This window comes from Corapipo altera, unplaced genomic scaffold (assembly GCF_003945725.1).
Source record: "Corapipo altera isolate COAL_440 unplaced genomic scaffold, ASM394572v1 61022, whole genome shotgun sequence".
In the NCBI taxonomy this organism is placed as follows: Eukaryota; Metazoa; Chordata; class Aves; order Passeriformes; family Pipridae; genus Corapipo; species Corapipo altera.
The window spans coordinates 45,254-65,520 of record NW_020885065.1 but is presented as its reverse complement, the minus strand read 5'-3'; the positions used below and the strand labels follow the sequence as shown (position 1 = coordinate 65,520).

Genomic DNA, 20,267 nt, shown 5'->3' with positions numbered 1-20,267 from the left:
GCTCAGATCCTCAACCTTTGAACTCTTGAGGTCAAACAGGCCTGAAGTTTGGTCCTAAGGAAGAGCAACAATGAGGAAAACTGGGAGAACACCAAAGCAGGACTCAGGATTTGGATCACAATCCCAGTCCTCTCCTGAGCATCCTGGAAGTTTCCCACCAGGGTGGTTTGCACCGTGTTCCATGTGGGACATGACAAATATCCAAAAAGGCAGAGATGGGACATGTCAACATATTCCCTCTTCCCAAATTTCAGGGCACTGTCACCTCCTCACATCAACGGCGCCAACGCTTTTCCCCCTTGGATCAGCAATTCAAGGACAACACTCTCACTCCACTTTCTCCTGGCAGCTGCTGGGGATGAAGCTGTTCCTGGGCTGACAGCTCCTGGCAACAGAGATGGAACTTCATCCCCTCCAAAACTTGACAGAATCAAATATGATTTATATTTAAAACTCGTGAGCAGATGGGATGAACGAGGTTCTGCATATGAAGAGCCTTTAATGGCACGACAGAGAAATCACAGAGCTGCCTCAACAGCACTTGAGATTCATCAGGGCTCAGAAATCCTCGTTGCCAGCCCTGCTTTTGCTCCCCATCCTTCCCAGTTAAGAGCTTCCCGTTGGCAGGTTAATGGAGAACCCAACAGGAGGCTCCTCTAATGGGCTCTCGATGTCCTGCCTCGATTGTGGCACTTTTCACCCCATTCCTGGGCCTGTTGTGTTTCCTGGTGGCAGCACAGCAGAATTTCAGGGCTCATTTGCATATTTTTAATGGAATCACTTTAGAAAAGTCGGGAATCACAGCCAGGATTGAGCACAAACTACTCCCCCACCTCAGTTTCTCATCTGGACCATCTGAGAGCTCGAGAGCAAAATCCATCCTTTGAAAAATTAACATATTTCCCCAACAGCTTCTGCTTTTTCCAACCACTTTTTACCTTTTGTTTCAAGCAGAAACACAGTAAAACAGGAAATAATTTCATTCCCATTTAAATAAAACCCCATATCCGGAGAGCATCAGCAAACCCCTCCAGCAGTGAACCCAACATTAATCCAACAAAAAGAAAGATTTTGCTTGTGAGCCTTGACATGAATCAGAAAAAGGATCAAATCAGCACTAAATCATCACCAAAATAATTCTGGGAAGATCTGAGAGAGAGATTCCCCTCCTGGCCAGCACAGCTGTGACAGTGTTGCAAAAAGAGTCCCAGCCACAACCCCGAATTTCTCTCCATGTTAATTATCTGTGATGAAAAGCTTCATTACCTGAAAAGTCAGTTGGGTCCTCAGACATCGTTAATGGATTTCCTGAGGCAAACACAACTAAATTTACCATTACACTTTATTTTGGTTAATATTTCTGCTCTGTTTGAGCAGAGCCGTGAAAACAAATAGAGGAGGATTTGCTCTGCTCACATAGGCATGATTTGCTTTCAGAGGCTGTGATTTGATCAATAATTAGATTTCAGGAGTGTTCTGAGTCACCCACCACAGTCATAAACTGTTCATTTGCCCAGGCCACAATTTTGGATATAAATGGAGGGGAAAAATAACTAAAAGTGAATTATTTTCCTCCTCCAGCAGAGTGAAAAAAGCCAGGAGAGTTCTGATGGAATCCACCACGTACCTGTGGGAGCAACAGGGAGCAAACAATGCCCAAAGTGGCCTCAAAGTTGTCCTTGAGCCAGAGCCCCACGGCGTGGATACAACCCCGGACATGGATGATGCTGAGCAGCTCCAAGCGCTGGAAAAAGGGGGAGAAAAACATCCTGGTCACCCCCAGAGGCATCAAAATCAGCTTCTCTCCCAGCACCAAACACAGCTCACTACCAGCATCTCCAGGTTCTGGTCCAGAAAAGGCCCAGCAAACCCCACAGGGATGTCATGGTTCGGGAATGTCCCAGGGAATACCCAAACTCACACGCTCTGTGAGCCTGAGGAACACCCCAAAATTCCAGGGAAAAGCAATAAAATGGAATTTATACTCAGCTGGTACCTCCAGACTGTTCCAACTGGATTTTTTAGGGGATCTGGGGAAGAGGAAGCAGCAAATCTCTTACAGAGTCCAAAAAGTCACCTCTTTGTCGAGTGTCCTGTACCCACAGAGGGTGTTCACGACCTCTCCAGGGGCCTGTGGAGAGAGAAAATTGAACAAACTCATCCCAGAGCAACAAATGTATACAAAGAAATACAAGAAATAAGACTTAAAAACAAGAAATAGAAGAGCTGCCCCATGTGGGACTATTCAGAGCAGCAAAAGTCAAGCAGACACCAACCCTCACACCTCACGTTGTCACCTCAAGGCCCTTTTTTGCCCAAAGGTGATGCTTGAACTGGAAATTTTGGCAGAAAGTTGTTGGGGTATTTCAATTATATTTTTTCAACCCCTTTTCTCTCTGTTTTCTGCTGTTCTGGAGGATGTTCAGGCCCCCAAACCCTCTCCCAGTGGTTTAAACCATGACCATCTCCACATCCTGGGGGCTCCTGTAAAGCAGCTCTTTCCCAGCATTCCCTGGACTTTCACCTCCAGTCGTGTGTCTCCTTCAGAATGACTGGAATTTCACAGGGGTTGAAGGTATTGGGCTCTCCAGAAATCAAGACTTTGGGAATTTCCCCAAAGTCTTCCATCACTCTGTAGAGAAACATGAGGTTTTCAGACATCCCCAGGGCTGAGATCTTTGGCGGCCAAATAAAATGTTTCAAGAGCTGCAGCCAAAAGGAGACTTCCCACTGCCAGAGGGTGGGGTAGGATGGGATGTTGGGAAGGAATTCGTCCCTGGGAGGATGGTGAAGGGGTGGGATGGAACTCCCAGAGAAGCTGTTGCTGCTCCTGGATCCCTGGAAGTGTCCAAGGCCAGGTTGGAGCAACCTGGGCTAGTGGAAGGTGTCCCTGGCCATGGCAGGGGGTGGCATCGGGTGATCTTCAAGGTCCCTTCCAACCCCAACCAATCCATGATGTCAGAGGTTTGAAAAGAGACGTTGGAATTGGCTTTTTCTTCCCCAGGGTCCCCATCCCTGGAAGTGTCCAAGGTCAGGTTAGAGCAACCTGGGACAGTGGAAGGTGTCCCTGCCCATGGCAGGGAGTGGCACTGGATGGGCTTTAAATTCCCTTCCAACCCCAACCAATCCATGATGTCAGAGGTTTGAAAAGAGACGTTGGAATTGGCTTTTTCTTCCCCAGGGTCCCCATCCCCCCATCTGTTTGTTCTGGGATGGGGGGGTCGGGGAGGGGGTGGGTTGGAGTGGGGACAGGGGAAGGACTCGAGGAAAGTGTGGTGGCTGCAGGGACAGCAGGGAGTCCTTGGTTTGGGGGCTGTTGGGTTTGGTCCAGGACCAGACAGAGCAGGAGCCCCATTTTTGGCCACCTCTTTCTCTTTTCCTGAGAGGAAGTCTTTTTTCCCCACGGGACACCTCGTGGAGAAGACCAAGAGAGAGAGACTGACCCAGGTCAGAGCGAGGTGTTCTGCCTTCACACTGCCTGGGGGAAAAGGGATTGTCCTGGTTAGAACAGCTGGGACCAGTTCATCACTGGATGGGTGTAACCCAAAACTGGGTATTCTAGAGCCTTCCCTGCCATTGCCCAGAAACTGTTCTCAATGAACCATTTACACCCTCTGCCCAGAGCAGCCCTGACCCCTCAGGCTGTAAACTGGGTGTTCAGAGGCCTGGGAGACAGGAGGGTGCTCCTGTCCTCACCCCCAGTGTGGAACTGGGAGACAGGAGGGTGCTCCTGTCCTCACCCCCAGTGTGGAACTCCCCACCCTGAGGGAGGTGCTGGGCATTCCTGCCTGAACCTGAGGATAGATAATCTTGGGGTCTTGGGACTTTTTTTTAACCACTCGTGGGATCCAGAGGAAGACTCCAGACCACCACTCTCAACCAGACTGAGACCACCACTCTTGCCCAGACTGCACCAGCACTCTCACCAACAGGTTTTTTCCCTCTCCTTTTCCTTTGGACTCAGGGGGCCCAACAAACACCACTCTGTTCGTCCCCCAGGGTGCTGGGTTATACCTTTGGGTTTTGTGGGTTAAAACCAACTGTTTGTCTGTATAATTGTATTTATTGTATTATTTTATTAAATTGTTATTCTGACTTATAATCTCTCCTTTGAGTTGAGTTTATTTCCCCTGCTGGTTTACCTTTAAACCAGCACAGGGATTCCTTCATTGCTGGCTGTGGGCACAGGGGGCTGTGAGCAGCTGTTGAACTGCCAGGACAGTCCTGCCTCCCCCCCAGCCCTGAGCTGCCACAGGTTTCTCCCCCCCACCTGAGGAATTGGGACTTTGTTTTGTTTCTTCTGAAAGTTTTTGATCGCACCATTTGTTGTTCATTCAGCTTTTGTTAATAAAAAGCTGTCTCTTTTCCTTTTCCATACTTCCACTTGAAGTTTCTTAATTCCTAAATTGTAATCATGTTAAACTAAGATACAGGATTATTCTTTCCCCTCTGTATTAATCACCTGGGATTTTTCCCTCTCTGCTCTGCCAAGGTCTTTTCTTGGCCAAATTCCCACCCAAAACCGTGGGGAGTGTAAAAATACCCCACAATCCACTTGGATTTCTTCAACACATCCCCACTTGTACCACAAAAGGACAATCCATGAATTTCTAATTCCACCTCCAGGAGCTTTAGGATTCTTAATCAATGCCCTGATTAGAGCTGACAATTATTTTTGCAGCTGATTTGCATGTCAGACTTCCAGTGATAATTAAATCACTTCACATTTCACCCTCTTCCCCACTAAAAACCCCACAACAATACAAGGTTGATGATAAATTCTCCTTATTAAATCCTTGGGGCACAGCCAAGGCTGGGAGCCAGTGCTGATCCTCCCAGTGCTCTGAACCTCCAGGAGGTTTTGCTACCAGGATTAAGCTCAGCAAATTCTTGTTTGGAAGTTTATAGCACTGCTGGTACAGCGACCAGGGATATTTGAGCTTTTCTTTGGCCCAGCTCCTGGGATTTTATCTCCACATGTGTTGGATTGATGACAGTGAGGAGCAGGGTTGGCTTAAATGGTCTGTGTCAGCACTGACACAGGGTCAGCAGAAAAGCTCTGCTTGGAGGGGGATGTCTTGATTCCCAGATTTGTGAATCAGCTCAGGAGAACCTCCTGGCTCTGCAAATCCACTCCCCTCTGGAGCCCAGCCCCATTCAACCCAATAGGTTGGAAATGCCACCTTCCAGGGGCAGTTGCTCATGAGATTTCTCTCATTCCACTGCACAAAGGTAGCTCTTGGTGCAAACACAGCCCCATTTCCAGGAAAATCCTCAAAAATCTCCTCCCCAGGAGCAGATCAACACCCCCAACACACTCCTAAACCCCTCAGTGGCTGAGAAATGTATTGGACAGGAGAGGACCAGAGTGCATCCAGATCCATGCTGGGATGCAGCCAAGTCATGGAGTCATGGAATGGTTTGGGTTGGAAGGACCTTAAAGCTCATCCAGTCCCACCCCCTGCCATGGGCAGGGACACCTTTCATGAGCCCAGGTCACTCCAAGCATCACCCAACCTGGCCTTGGACACTTCCAGGGATGGGGCAGCCACAGCTTCTCTGGGAAACCTGTGCCAGGGCCTCCCCACCCTCACAGGGAACAGTTTCTTCCCAATATTCCATCTAAACCACCACACAGAATCATGGAATGGTTTGGGTTGCAAGGACCTTAAAGCTCATCCAGTGCCACCCCCTGTCATGGGCAGGGAAACCTTCCACTAGATCAGGTTCCATGGCCTTGGCCTTGGACATTTCCAGGGATGAGGCAGCCACAGCTTCTCTGGGAATTCCATCCCAGCCCCTCAACACCCTCACAGCCAACAATTCCTTCCCAATATCCATCTAAATCCCCACTTTTCCAGTGGGAAGCCATTCCCTGTGTCCTGTCCCTCCATCCCTTGTCCCCAGTCCCTCTCCAGCTCTTGGAGCGCCTTTAGGCCCTGGAAGGGGCTCTCAGCTCTCCCTGGAACCTTCTCCAGGCAGAGCAACCCCCAAGTCCTATGTTGCTGCTATTGTTTTAAAAACAATCCTCCGAACCATTTTATATCACAGAGTTGAAAACTTTGGCATTTCTAACAACTCCTTGGATGATACAAACAGAAACAGCCTAGGACCTTGCTCTACATTAAAATAGCAGAGTAAAATACAACAAAAATAGTCCATAAATATATATATTTTCTAGTTCTTTATCATCTCACACTGATGTTGTATCAAGCTGAAAATGCAATTTAGAAGAAATCCTTCAGTGCAGAAATATGCAGTGATAACCAGGTGGAAAAGGTTTTTTTTATGGAATATTGAGTGAAATAAAGGCATTTTCTGTGCCTTGTCTGCCTTACCTTCCTGATGCAGCACGTGTAGGGCACCCCACAGGCCAGGGGCCCACTGCTGTTGCAGGAGTGGTACTGGTTGACCCCCCAGTCTCGATATTCATCCCCACCACAGCAGGAAAACTGCACAGAGAGGAAGAGAAGAGGGTGAGAGGGGCAGTTGAACCAGCATTTCCAGGGCCATGTCCTGCCAGGTCAAGGGGGAGTGGATTTAACCTGAAAGAGGGCAGGGCTAGATGGGATATTGGGAAGGAATTGTTGGCTGTGAGGGTGGGGAGGGGCTGGAATTCCCAGAGAAGCTTTGGCTGCCCCTGGATCCCTGGGAGTGTCCAAGGCCAGGTTGGAGCAATGTGGTCTGTGGAAGGTGTCCCTGCCCAGGGCAGGGGGTGGAATGGGCTGGTCTTTAAGATCCCATCCAACCCAACCCATTCCATAGCTCCACCTCCAACACATCCCCCTCCAGCCTTCCCATACAATCTCCATCCCCAGCTTTGACAGCCCCAATTATTTCCTGCTCTCAGCACCCTAAATGGGAAGCTGAAGACACTCTGTAAAAGCAGCAGAGTGTTAAGCAGGGTGTTAAGCTCTGCTTAGCCCTGGTTTAGAGGCTGTGGCAGTTCCAGGTGGATCCCCAGTGTTGGAGTCAGCTTTGCTTGGAGCCCAGCAAAGCTCAGGCTCATTCCAGCCTGACTGATTTAATTCCAGGTGACTAATCCAGCCTATTCCTGAGGGGAGATGGCTCTTCCAGCCCCTGAATGAACAGATTTCTTGGCTCTTGAAGGCAGCTCAGTTGGTGCCATTCAATGCTAATAAGGCTCCAAAGTCTAACAGGGATTTCTCCTCCTGTCAAGTTAAATTAGAGATCAAATGCTGCAGCTACAAAGGGAAAAAAGCTGCTTTTTTCTTCTCTTCCCACAATGAAGGCAAAAAAAAAAAGTTTAATGAAAGTCATTCTCTGTTCTCCACAGAATAAAAATGGGTTTGTTACAAAGCAAATCATCCCTTCTTGTGGCAAACAAATTTGAATCTTCACATTTTTCCCCCAGAAAGAAAAGCCTGGAGAGGCAGGAGAGGGAAGGGGGTGTTTGGTAAGAGAGAAAAAAACCCAGGTTTTCTCCATTTTTAAGCATCAACCTCTTCAGGGAGCAGTTTTTGCAGAGGCTGAACCCTCTATCTGCTCCCCCCAGGGGTAATTCTTGGCCAAAGGGAGTAGGAGAAGCCACAGCTCTGGGGGTTCTCCCACCCCAAAATGGGCAAACTTACCAAGGAGCAGCCAAAACACCCAGAACACAGATTTACAACTAATTTCTGACTTCCTACCTCTAATTCCTCTGTTGTTTTTAATCCCACCTGTGTCAGTGAGGGAGAGCAGCTCCCAAAATATGCCTGGAAAGAGGGGAGAAAACACCCAAAGGGATATTGGTGGGCTTGATACCCCAATGCTGCAAAGTTTTTTTCCATTTTCTTTTTTAATTGTGCAAAACTTGGTATAAAATCCTTCAAACAAATTGCCAGGAAGCCTCACTGGGGTGTTTTCTCCTCTGCAAAAAGAGGTTTAGCCCAAACTCCTGTTGTGCCTGTGCTTATTTCTAATAAGGTGGGCCAGCCTTCAGGTGGGTTTTACTCTCATGTGGGTTCCTGCAGCTCAGAGAGGAATAACAGGTGGAAAAACCAAAGGGAGAACATGGAAAGAGCCTCCCAGGTCCCACCTGAGCAGCTCTCAGTGTTCAAAACTGCCTCCAGTATCCGAGAAATGAGGATTTTTTCCAGCTCTAATATCCCCCTGGAAGGAGCCCCACTGGGGGAGCTGCCTTTAATCCTTCTCAGAAGAAGGGAGGAAGTTCATAAGCACAACATCTCATCTCTCTGAGCTTTACTTTGAGCTTGGGCAAGAACTGAAGCTCTGGCAGCTCTTTGAAGTTCAAATCAAACTTTGCTCTTCCCCTTGTAGCAGCAAAGCACTAAAAATGATCAGAGAAGGAGAACTGAGAGAGTGACTGGCACCAAACCTGGTTGGATTTGCTTTTAAGAGAAGCACAGTCGATTTTATGGCACCTGAGCAGCCCAGTTTACCCTGAGAGGTGAAAACTTGGTGTCAGCATGGAGGGATCACCACCAGACCTGCTTTTTTGGATAAAACACAAGCCCAGAGCAGCCTGTGACCATCATTTACTGTTAATTCTTGCCATTTGCTTCACTAAAAGCCTTGGCTAAGCTCAGCTTTGCTGGCACACGGCTTAGTTAGGTCAGGCAGAACCACCCCAGCTCCTTAGGATTTGAGTTTGGCTTGAACCCTCTCTCAAGTGATGCCTTAAACCAGAGCCAAACCCCTTCCTACGCTTAAACCAGTCCTGGTGGTCTCCAGCCTCACATCCCAGGGCTGCAAAGGGCAGGAGTTCAGCAAAGAAGAGTGAGAAAAACACCTAAATATTGGTTTTTAAGTGCCAGGAATTGCAATGTTTTGTTACCAGGGTGATGGTGCAAATAATGTGGATTCACCTGTTGTCACCTCCTGGGTGTGGCTGCCTGTGAGCAAGTGGAAATGGAAAAAAATTGGCCTTAAAAATTAATATGACTTGAGAGAAGGTTCAAGTCAAACTCAAATCCTAAGGAGCTGGGGTGGTTCTGCCTGACCTAACTAAGCCGTGTGCCAGCAAAGCTGAGCTTAGCCAAGGTTTTTAGTGAGGCAAATGGCAAGAATTAATAGTAAATGATGGTCACAGGCTGCTCTGGGCTTGTGTTTTATCCAAAAAAGCAGGTCTGGTGGTGATCCCTCCATGCTGACACCAAGTTTTCATCCTCTCCAAGTTGAACTGGGCCCATAAACCCAATTTTTAGTATCTTCTTAGACATAAATCCTCTGCTTTGGCCTCTCCTGGTCCCTCCCTCAGCATGAGCAGCTCTGCTGATCTCAATCCCTGCCTTTGCTGTTGCTCCTGCTTTGGAAACCACAAAAGCACATCGGCCCTCCCAGCAAGGAGCTGCACAGCCTTGCAAAGCTCATTGTCTCTGAGACAAAACGTGGGATAATAAAGATTCATGTGGAAGTGGCCACAACTTTTAGCACAGAGAGAGCCTTCGAGACGAGGATCTTCCCCTGAAAACTTGTAATAAAAAGGGGAATAATAATTCAAGGGAAGAAGTAGAGGGGGAAAATGTTGGAAAATGGGAGGGAGATTGTTTGATAAGAGTCTGAACCTCGGTGGTTTGGAGATACAGGAACATTCCCATAAATAAACCCAATTTATCTGGAGGTTTGTGGTCCGAGGCTCCTCAAGGGTGACTCCAACAAGGACTTTCTGCACCCATTTATCATCCAGAGGTCTGAATTCCAGCCTCCTTTTGGGGTGGTTAGAGTGAAACTTGGAAAACATTCTGATCTTGCTCAGAATTGGGCAGGACCTGAGACCTTCAGAGGATTCTCAGCCTGATTAATGAGCTCAGCTCAGCAAGACTGGCTCCAAAGGCAAGAGCAGGTATTTAATCCAAGACAGGAGAGCTCAGAGGGCCTTAAATTCCAACCACATCAAAGAGGAAGGAGCTTCAAATCTCCTTTTCTTCAAAGAGAAACAAAAGACTCCCAGATTTATGATGCTTCATAATGAAAGGAGAGAAACTGGGCTGAGGGGAGAACTGAAAGAGCTTTGCTGGGAAAGCTCTGCTCTCCTCAGCCAATCCAGGAGACAGAAAATCCCTGAAATTCTCCTCCTGCACCTCAAGTTTTGAGGGTTTTCCACTTTTTTTCCCCATTTATCAAATGCTTTGAGCCAAGTGGTCCCTCCACAGTGACTCCAATAATGGAGAAACCAAATATCCTCAAAATATGAGCAAAACTACATCCCCCAAATACCCAGATGTGGCACTTGGGGATGTGGTTTAGGGTGGGCTTGGCAGTGCTGGCTTGGACTTAGACAGGACTTAAAGAGTTGTTGATCCTCAGGGGTCCCTTCCACTTCTGAATACTCTGTGATTTGGTGACTTAGAGGATCTTAGGGGGCTTTTCCAACCTCAATGATTCTGTGGAGGTCACCTCTTCTTCCAGAAAAATCTCCAGTTTTCCCATGGGAACAAGGGCTTGGCCTGGTCCTGGTGACACCTGAGTCAGGAGACCCACCCAAGGTGCCCCTCTAAGGGTCTCTGTAGCCCTGAAGCAGCTCCAGCACATGTTATTTTACCTCTTCACCTCCCTCTGAGCAGGTTGGGGAAGATCCAAAAAAGCTCCCAGGCTTTAGGTCCCAATTTCCCATCAAAACACGGGAATATAAATATCCTGGAGCGGCTCATTCCGCGGTGAAGAGCAGGGGATGCTCTTTGCAGCTGCACAGACGTCAGAAGAACTCACCAAAAACCCCCCTGGGGAGCAGAAGTGCCCAAAAAAAAACCCCCCTGCAAACCAAACCAGGTCAAGATGTTCCAAGCAAAGCAGCCAAAGGCTGGGAATAAACTCTAAAAGCACAGTGAGAAGGAAGGTTTGTGCTTCAGGGCTGAGTGGAGTCAAGAATTCCTTGGAAAATCCACCGTCAGACCCCCCTGAGGTGACTCCCCCTCCAACCAAACCTTTTGTTGCACAAAATCCAGGATGTTCTTGAAGTCCAGGTCATCGTAGTAGTGCCTGATGCCCTCCTGGATGTTGGAGTGGAAAACCTCGTTCATCTGGGGACAGAGATCCCAAAAATACGACTCATGGATGGAAAATGTTGCAAAACACCAGGTTTTCCAGAGCTGTCGCTGGAGGAGAAGTTTAACCCTGGAACAGCCTATTTTTGGGGGGCAAACTCCATCATTTTTGAGCTCTCTGGGTTAGAGCTTCCACGGAATCTCCCCTTTCCCTGCACATCCAAGCAGACCCACCCAACTTTCTCAACATTTTATTATTTCCCATTATTTTTCCCATTATTTTTCCATTACTTCTTAATTATTGATTTTTCCTTATTATTTTTTAAATTACCTTTTCCTTTTTATTGAGTTTTCCTTATTATTGATTTTGTTATTACTGGTTTTTTCTTGTTAATTTTTTCTTATTAATTTTTCTTTTTATTGAATTTTTCCTTTTTATTGAGTTTTTGTTATTGATTTTTTCTTATTATTGATTTTTAGTATTTATTTTTTTCCTTTTTATTGATTTTTTCCATATTGCTGATTTTTTCCTATTATTGACTTTTCCTTAATTTTATTACTTATTTTTTCCTTTTCATTTTTCCTTATTAATTTTCTATGATTGATTTTTCCTTTTTATTGCATTTTTCCTTTTTATCAATTTTTTATTATTGATTTTAGCATTTATTTTTTCCTTTTATTGATTTTTTCCTTACCACTGATTTTTAGTATTTCTTTTTTCCTTTTTAATGATTTTTTCCCCTATTGCTGGTTTTTTCCTATTATTGATTTTTTCTTTATTATTGATTTCTTATTATTTATTTTTCCTTTTTTATTGATTTTTTCCTTATTATTATTTTTATTATTGATTTTTTCCTTTTTATTCACTTCTTATTATTCGTTTCTCCTTATTACTGATTTTTTTGCTATCAATTTTTTCCTTATTATTGATTTCTTTATTATTGATTTTTTCCTTTTTATTAATTTTTTTTCCCCTTACTATTGATTTTTTTTCCTTATTCTTGATTTTTTTCCTTCCAATTAAAGTGATTTCTCTGGAAATCTCCTTCAAGCCCTTCAATCCCATGGGATTTTAACCACTGGAAGGAGGTTGTGCTGCTTTAGGAGGTGATTTATCCATGGGATGAACTCCAGGAGGGAGTCGAGAGCTCAGTCATTCCCTAATCCCAACAAATCAGCAATTCCATCATTCCCTGGCTGGGCTGGGGCTACTGTTGCTCCTCCAGCAGCTGTGAGGCCACTTTGCCACATTTGGCTCTTCAAATTAACCACTAATTGAACTAAAAATCCATTTTCCAGGTGCCTGGGAAGGTTCTTACTGAGCTGGAATGGAGCTGGGAATGTCCTGGGAAGAGCCTTTGACTCCTCACAATCCACCAGGAATGTTAATGAGGGGAAAAGAGAACTTTATTCTGAGTTACAAATGGGTGAAAGAGGGGGGAGGAAACGTTGCTGTGCATAAATTAACTCTGACAGGAAAATTAGAGGTTGGGAAAAGCAGGAACAGAAGAAGGTGGAAAAAAGAGGGATGAAGGCACCTCAGAGCTGCAAAGAAAACCCAGCAAGTGGGGCTCAAACAGCCCTCAAGGGACTGTTCAGGTGGGAGTTTATTAAGATTTTAATTCCTGGTTTGCTCCCCATTAACAACACAACAGAAAACAAACCAGTTTTTACCCTTTTCCTGCTTGTTTTTTCCCCAGAAAGGCTCATCCCAAGATCCTCCTGTCCCCCAGGAAACATCCCTAATTAAGTCTTGGTTTAAGGTGGGACAAAAATGTCCCAGGGTTAATTCAGTCCTGGTTATAAGACTCCTCCAATCCTGTTAATCTCCAAGCCCCATTTGCATCTCCACAATATTTCAATATTCAGTAGCTTCAAGGCCACTAAATTAATTCTTCCTTGCTGCTTATTTAAGCAAAAATCCAATTCAATATGGTTTTAAGGAGTTTAATAAACAACCATTGTTCCAAATGCAATTTTATGCCTCCAACCAATTTTAGGTCAAGTGGATTCATCACTTGTCAGACCCTTCTTTTCTCCTTCCCCCACTGTTTGATTTTTAATTAGGTTTTGATATCACCCGTTAAATTTAAATTAAGGGACAAATTTAGGCCTTAATGGATTCTGCTCAATCCAGGAGTTTCATCAGGAGGATTCAATCCCTTCTCCTGGTGGCCCCCCCTTTCTCCCTGGCGTTCCTGCAGTGCAGGATGGTGCTGGGTATCAATCCTCAGGCTCAGATTTGGAACAAAGCAGAGCATTTAATGCTGAATTTCACAAAAAACTGGTGTGCAAGTGGCAGCACTTTTGATTTTCTGTTTGTGGTCTCAAGCAATTTGATTTTCCTTGGAGTAGCACTGAGGATTCAAGGATCAGAGGGGTTTGGAGAGCTCTTGGGAGCTGCTGGATGGAGTTGGTTACAGCACCCCAAAGTCCTCCCCCACTGCCTCCCTTCAACCTTGGGGCTCAGAAGTCCCAAATCCCAGTTCCTGGGCTGATCCCACAGCCTGAGCAGCAGGGGAGGGAGGGATTCTGCCCCCTCAGGTGAGACCCCACCTGCAGAGCTGCTCCAGCCCTGGAATCCCCAACATCACAAGGATTTGGAGCTGCTGGAGCGAGTCCAGAGGAGGCCCCGGAGCTGCTCCAAGGGCTGGAGCCCCTCAGCTCTGGAGCCAGGCTGGGAGAGCTGGGGGGGTTCACCTGGAGAGGAGAAGGCTCCAGGGAGAGCTGAGAGCCCCTTGCAGGGCCTGAAGGGGCTCCAAGAGCTGGAGAGGGACTGGGGACAAGGGATGGAGGGACAGGACACAGGGAATGGCTTCCCAGTGCCAGAGGGCAGGGAGAGATGGGATACTGGGAAGGAATTGTTGGCTGTGAGAGTGGGGAGGGGCTGGGATGGAATTCCCAGAGAAGCTGTGGCTGCCCCTGGATCCCTGGAAGTGTCCAAGGCCAGGGTGGAGCAACCTGGTCTATTGAAGGTGTCCCTGCCCATGGCAGGGGGTGGCACTGGATGATCTCCAAGGTCCCTTCCCACCCAAACCATTCCATGTTCTTGCCCATCTCTGGCAGCTCCAGCTCCATCCCACCAGCAGCACTGGGGGTCTCAGACCCTCCTCAGCCCCAGCCCAGAGGCAGCTGAAAGACTTGGGTTTAACCTGTCACTGTAATGGATTTAAATGCCAGGGAGTGGGGTGAGATGGGATTTTGGGAAGGGATTCCTCCCTGGGAGGGTGGGGAGGGGCTGGGCTGGGATTCCCAGAGAAGCTGTGGCTGTCCCTGGATCCCTGGAAGTGTCCAAGGTCAGGCTGGAGCAACCTGGACTAGTGGAAGGTGTCCCTGCCCGTGGCAGGGGGTGGCACTGGATGGGCTTTGAGGGCCCTTCCCCCCCAAACCCTTCTGGAAGTCTGGGATGGGTTTGAAATCACTGAGCAGTTTGTCCATCAGGGAATCGATTTTCAGAGCCTGGAACAGAAATCCCGGAGGTTTTTCCCCTCCCTTATTCATTCCCTGAGCCAGCAGAGATTGATATTGGCTGTTCAATCACTTGTTCGATTGCAGGGCTGAGATTAAATTGGGACCAGCAGAGTTTCTGCAGCAGGAGGTGGAGGGTGGCCAGAAAGGGCATCACTGGAAGCATTTCTGGTCCAGCAGGCTCAGCTCTGACTCAGACCCATCCTTAGGACTGCAGCCAGAAGCTCACCTAATTAACTAGAGGAGCTTAATGAGGCCTCAAGAAAAAAAACCCCACAGGTTTTTGGCTGAGACTCTGTGGCTCCATGGGGACTCTGGGTGGTGCTGGAGATCCACCACAGCTTTGGAGCACCAGGAGCAGCCCCAGCAGAGCAAAGAAAACCTTTCATTTCCAGGAATCACAGCTAATTGAGGGTTTTCCTCCCTGCTGACAGAGTTTGTCACCACTCAAAGGCCTCCTGGCTGCACCCACCTTGTTCTCAAAGATGATTTCGATGAAGAGCAGCAGCAGCTCTGTGAGGAAGATCACCAGGAGGACCCAGAAGAACTGAAATGAGGAAAAGAAGGATTAGCCCAGCTCTGTGTCCAGATGTGCCATCAGGAGACCTGAGAGTTGCCCTGAAACACTTGGAAATCAGATCATTTCATTATCTGCTCTCCAGGGACCTGCAAATCTCCTCCAAAGATCTCAGTCTCAACAAGGAAAGATGTTTGTTCCCTTCAAGAAAGCGAGGAAGGAAGGGTGGAAGAAGCCAGGTGGCCAAATTCTGTGGGGGAGAAGAGGCCAAATGGAAGCAGTGGGAGCAAATGTTATCCCTGGGTAGGCCCAGGTGTGTGGTGGGATGGTTGGACATGAAGCTTCCAAGCTGGACATCCAGTGGAGGATCTTACACCCCACAGAATCCAGGCAATAACTCCTGTGGCAACAAATTTAGGCTGGGAATCAACATCCTGGTGGAGCAAACGACTTGAACCAGGAGGTTTGATGTTCTTGCAGCCCTCACAAATCAGTCTCCTTGGTCCCTCTCTGAGAGGTCCCATCCAGCTTCAAATCCCACTTTGGAAGAGTGAAAACAAAGCTCTGCTCAGCTCCCACTTGTCTCCCCAAGGTTTCCCCCCCCCAGCTCTTCTTCACCCAAAAAAACACCTGAATGGAGCATCCAAACCCTCCTGGACAGAGCAGAAAACATCCCTTTTTTTGCTTTCCCAAGGATTGCAGGAATTGCAATTTTGGAGCCTCACGAGAAAAAGGAAGGTGAAAAAAAAGTTAAAAAAAAAGGGGAGGGGATGGGGTGAGGGGGAGAGATAATTTATTACCACAATATTAACTTGGACTGTTGGTTTATTAAGAGTTTACAAAGTCACGGAGCCAAAATTTAACCTCCAAAGCCCAGCAAAACCAAAATGCTGCAGCAGCCAAACACCATTTCATGCCCCAACCCCCAAATCATTGGGGTTTTAATTACCCACCCACTGATGAGTCCTCAGAGCCACCAGCCAGGTCCCACTGCAGGAGCAGCTCCACCTCCATCCCCACCAAAAATCAGCTCCTAACAGGCCAGGGGTCATTAGGCAAGGGAACCCCTAATTAAGGAGATAATTAAGGTGTTATCTCAGTGGCAGAGCTGAGATGCAAATCATCTCAACTCCTATTAAATGCATTTAAACTCCTATTAAATGGGGTTTTTGGAGGCAGCCCAAGGCTCTGGATCCCCCAGTGCTGCAGCAAGAGACAAATTCAATTTTGGAAATATTTTTGTCCTTCAATCTTTGAACCCAAGCAAATAATTAAATCGGAGTGTTTTTGTGCTGGTTTTCCCAGGAAAGTTCCAGCTCTTCCCAATCCCACTGTGACAAAGGATTGAGGCTGCAAACTCTGATGTGTTTGGTGTCAGACCAGAGCTCCAAGAAATGTCTAAAATCCAGCAGGATTTGGCCCACAGAGACTTTGGTCTCTCCAAAGCTCCTCTGAAAGCACCAACTCTGCAACTTTTCAAAAAAAATAAGGATTTTAACCCCAAAGATGCCTTGTGCAGTTCCTGGAGGGTTTTTCTCCCTTTGCCTTTCAGATTCTGGCTCCCACTTTATTTCCTCCTTTAGGCTCAGTTTCTGCTGTGCAGCTTTGTCAAGTCAGGTATAAAAGAGCAGGTTTCTGACCTGCTCTGTGGGTACTGAAATCAAGGGAATATTTAATATCCAGCTTTGAGAGCTGATTTATCAACAAATGTGGGCAGAACTCCAGGAGATGCTGGGTGGGATAATAACGATTTACTGTGGCTTTCAAATGCTCCATCATGACATTCACAGGTAGGAAAACTCACCTCTTCCAAAAGAAAAAGCCCAAAAAAGAGCTCAACTCCTGGTCCTTGTAAAACCTTATAAAAGGCCAATGTTAACTGGGAAGAAAGACTGGAATTCCTTACAAAAGGGACACGGAAAATGTGGGATGTCACACAAATTATTCCCAGTTCCCCTTGGACACCCCACAATTTGTAACCTCACCTTCAGAAATCCACATAATTATAATAAAATATTCACATAATAATATATAATTTAATATTACAATATATTGCTAGAACAATATTATTGTAGTAATATATAATGTAATAAATAAAACATAATAAAGAATATATTATATGTACATATAAGTATATGTAATCTGTAATTTATTATTAATATATTATATAATACATAAGAATAACATAATACATATTATGTTAGTCTCATATATAATATATATCATGTTATTCTCTTATATAGGATACATATTATGTTAGTCTCTTATATATTATATATATTAGTCTCTCATATATCATATATAATACATATCATGTTATTCTCCTGTATATATAATATATATAATGTTAGTCTCATATATTATATAATATATTAATAATAAATTATCATACTACATATACTAGAATAATATATCTTAATATAACATATTCTTTATTCTATTTTATTTATTACATTGTTATATTGTGTATTATAATATAATATCCACATACTTATAATTCAGAGAGGAATTGCAAGCACAGCAGCCCCAAATCCAGGTCTCCAGCACAAGCCTAAAACCAGTGAAGTCTGAGTCAAATCCAGCTCTTCTTCACCAAAAAATCCTCCAAGTGGACCATCCAAACCCTCTCTGGCTGCATGGACAGAGTGGAAAGGGGATTTTTTTTGCCTTCTGAAAGATTGCAGCAGCCACACTCCCTGCAATGCACATTTGGGAATGGAACTCTTGGCAACATCCCCGACAATATTCCCTTTTCTCTGGACACTGCAGCCCTTGGTGTTCGCCAGGGCCAAAAAATCAGCATTTTTTTATCTTAAACAGCCTCCAGCAGCAAAATAAAGAGCAAAAACCCCCATTAAACAGCATTTCATCCTGCCCGGAGCTGCCCTAAGTTTGAGGCAAGTTGGGAATCATAAATCAACTAAAAAAATAATAATCAGGACCAAAGATGATGTTCTCCCCCCCCCCCAATCTTTGCACAAATTCACCCTTTGCATGGAAGTGCCACTTCAGTGGGAGGCCTTGTCTCCATTCAGGGTTCACTTCTCCCATCCCTGAGAGGGGATGAGAAGGAGGGATTGGGAAGGTCCCTGAGGATTCCATCCCTCCCAAAGCACAAAACAAAGCCCAGATTTCAGGGAGAGAACTCCTCAACCAAACCTTGATCTCACCCGAGGTGCTGGAGCAGCAAAAAGCTGCTTTGTTCTTATTAAAATTAAAGCTCGATTCTTATTAAATTAACAGTGGACACAGCCAGGTCAACCTGAAGAGCTCATCAATCCAACATTCCTAATCAATTATGCTGCTTGATTCCCACAAATACCTTGGCAATGGATGGATCACCCCCGTTCCCAGGAGCTGCAGAGCCCTGAGCTGCCCCTTCCCTCCTCTAACGAGTCTCCAGAGAGGTTTTGATCATCCTTAATCCCTCCCAAAGCCCAGCTGAGCAAACCTGTGCTCTGCCTCAGGCTTCAAGACAGATCTCCTTCAAATTTTGGGAATAACCCCCCATCAGGGTCGTTTTACATGATCACTCTCCAGGTTGCCTGGAGCGATCCCTTCCCACGTGTGCTCTGCCTGGTGGGTTTCCTGCCACCTCCCTGCTCCAGATAGGAAGGTTTTGATGGCAAATTTCATCCCAGGAGCTTAAAAGCCACCTGGAATGCTGAGTTGGTCCCTCAGGTTTCACCTCCCAGAAGACAAAAACCACCTGGAATACTGAGATGATCCCAAGGAAACGTTTCCAGCTGCAGGTCTGGCTGCCAGGGGTGAAAACCTGCTGCTGCTTCACTCCCAGAGGATGAGCAGCCCCCTCCAATTCCCACTTGGAACATGTCCTGTCCAGCAGGAAGGATGAACAGGGATCAGGGATGGATGGGAGCAATGAGGGGTGAATAAACCACGCTGGGATTTATTCAGGAATCAGCCCAGGAAAGGAGATTTGAGCCTCAGTCCTGAGCTCAGAGACACTGGAGACACCCCGTGCCAAGTGTGACTCCAACGGGATTTGGGGTGGGAGAGGGATGAGCTGTTTGCCAGAAAACAGGCAAGAAAGAAGGAGATTTGAGGTGAAAAAGGGCAGATTTACTGGATATTGGGAAGGAATTGCTCCCTGTGAGGGTGGGGAGGGGCTGGGATGGAATTCCCAGAGAAGCTGTGGCTGCCCCATCCCTAGAAGTGTCCAAGGCCACAGTGGAGCAACCTGGGATAGTGGGAGATGTTCCTGCCCATGGGATTAGAACCAGATAATCTTTAGGGTCCCTTCCAGCCCAAAGCACTCCCTGGTTCTGTGTTTCTACGAAATGCAGGCCCGGCCTCGGTGGGCAGGAGGGGTTTGGAGCACATTCCCTGAATAAAATAATGTGGTTTTTACGGATAGAAGAGTGTCCTGGGCACAGGGAGTTGTTGCTGTGCTGCTCAAACAGGAGTTGCTCTGCCAAGTCTCTTCATCTGGGCTTTGTTCTCATTTTATCTGTGGAGGAGAGATCCCTGACAGATTTTAGGGTTTTTTTTTTCTTGCTTCAAAGCAGTTCTGAGAGCTGGTTCTCAGTGGGAATAAACAATGATTTTGGGTTTTCAGAGAAAACAGCCTTTGAGCAGCAAAGCAAAGGCTGAAGAAGGGCCACGTGACATCAGGGGGAGATGGTGCTTTAAAAACATCATTTAAAGTTTCGGTTTTGCGGGGAAAGGAATCAGGATTCACGTTTCTGGGAGGCAGAAAAGATGATTTAGTGGCCTCCCAGGTGGAGTGACAGATTTATTTATCACACACCTCGGCATTCAAAGGCTGCACGTTCCATGAGTTCCCATTTCTGCAGAGGGAACAGCCAGTTCCAAAACACAGGACAAAACCTGGGGGCTGCTGCCCTATAAACTCCAAAAAAAACCCCAAAAAAACCCCAGGGGGATTTGTGCTTTGGAGGGAGAGAAATTAAATTCAACAAGTTTCTTTTTATCTGGAGGATGGGAAGTCCAGATTTTCCACCCCTTGGGGACCTGTCCCTACTTTTATATTTGTGGGACAAACCCTTTTCTTGCAGTGGGACTGACCTGGCCCCTTTGCTGGGGAAGTGACAATGAAAATGCACCCCCAAAATATTAACTCTTTCAAACTATTCAATTAACTCTTTCAAACTATTCAATTAACTCTTTCAAACTATTCAATTAATTCTTTCAAACTATTCAATTAATTCTTTCAAACTATTCCATGAATAACTGTTTTAAACTCTTCCATTAATAGGCATTTTAACTCTTCCATTAATAGGCATTTTAACTCTTCCATTAATAGGCATTTTAACTCTTCCATTAATAGGTATTTTAACTCTTCCATTAATAGG

The 20,267-nt window shown here is 46.2% G+C and overlaps 1 protein-coding gene across 3 annotated transcripts in view; it reads right to left on the bottom strand.

Moving 5' to 3' along the window:
• Nucleotides 1-20,267, bottom strand: part of LOC113959836 (tetraspanin-15-like) — a 44,874-nt gene that overhangs the window by 10,228 nt on the left and 14,379 nt on the right. For 2 of the 3 annotated variants that reach the window (XM_027669107.1, XM_027669109.1), the window contains 6 exons: nucleotides 14,887-14,961; nucleotides 10,887-10,982; nucleotides 8,192-8,290; nucleotides 6,339-6,452; nucleotides 2,078-2,131; nucleotides 1,628-1,744 (listed from right to left, as the gene is read on the bottom strand). In XM_027669107.1, coding sequence (XP_027524908.1) covers nucleotides 1,628-1,744; nucleotides 2,078-2,131; nucleotides 6,339-6,452; nucleotides 8,192-8,290; nucleotides 10,887-10,982; nucleotides 14,887-14,961 — 555 coding nt within the window. The remainder of the gene's footprint in view (nucleotides 1-1,627; nucleotides 1,745-2,077; nucleotides 2,132-6,338; nucleotides 6,453-8,191; nucleotides 8,291-10,886; nucleotides 10,983-14,886; nucleotides 14,962-20,267) is intronic. The other variant, XM_027669108.1, reaches the window with a different exon arrangement.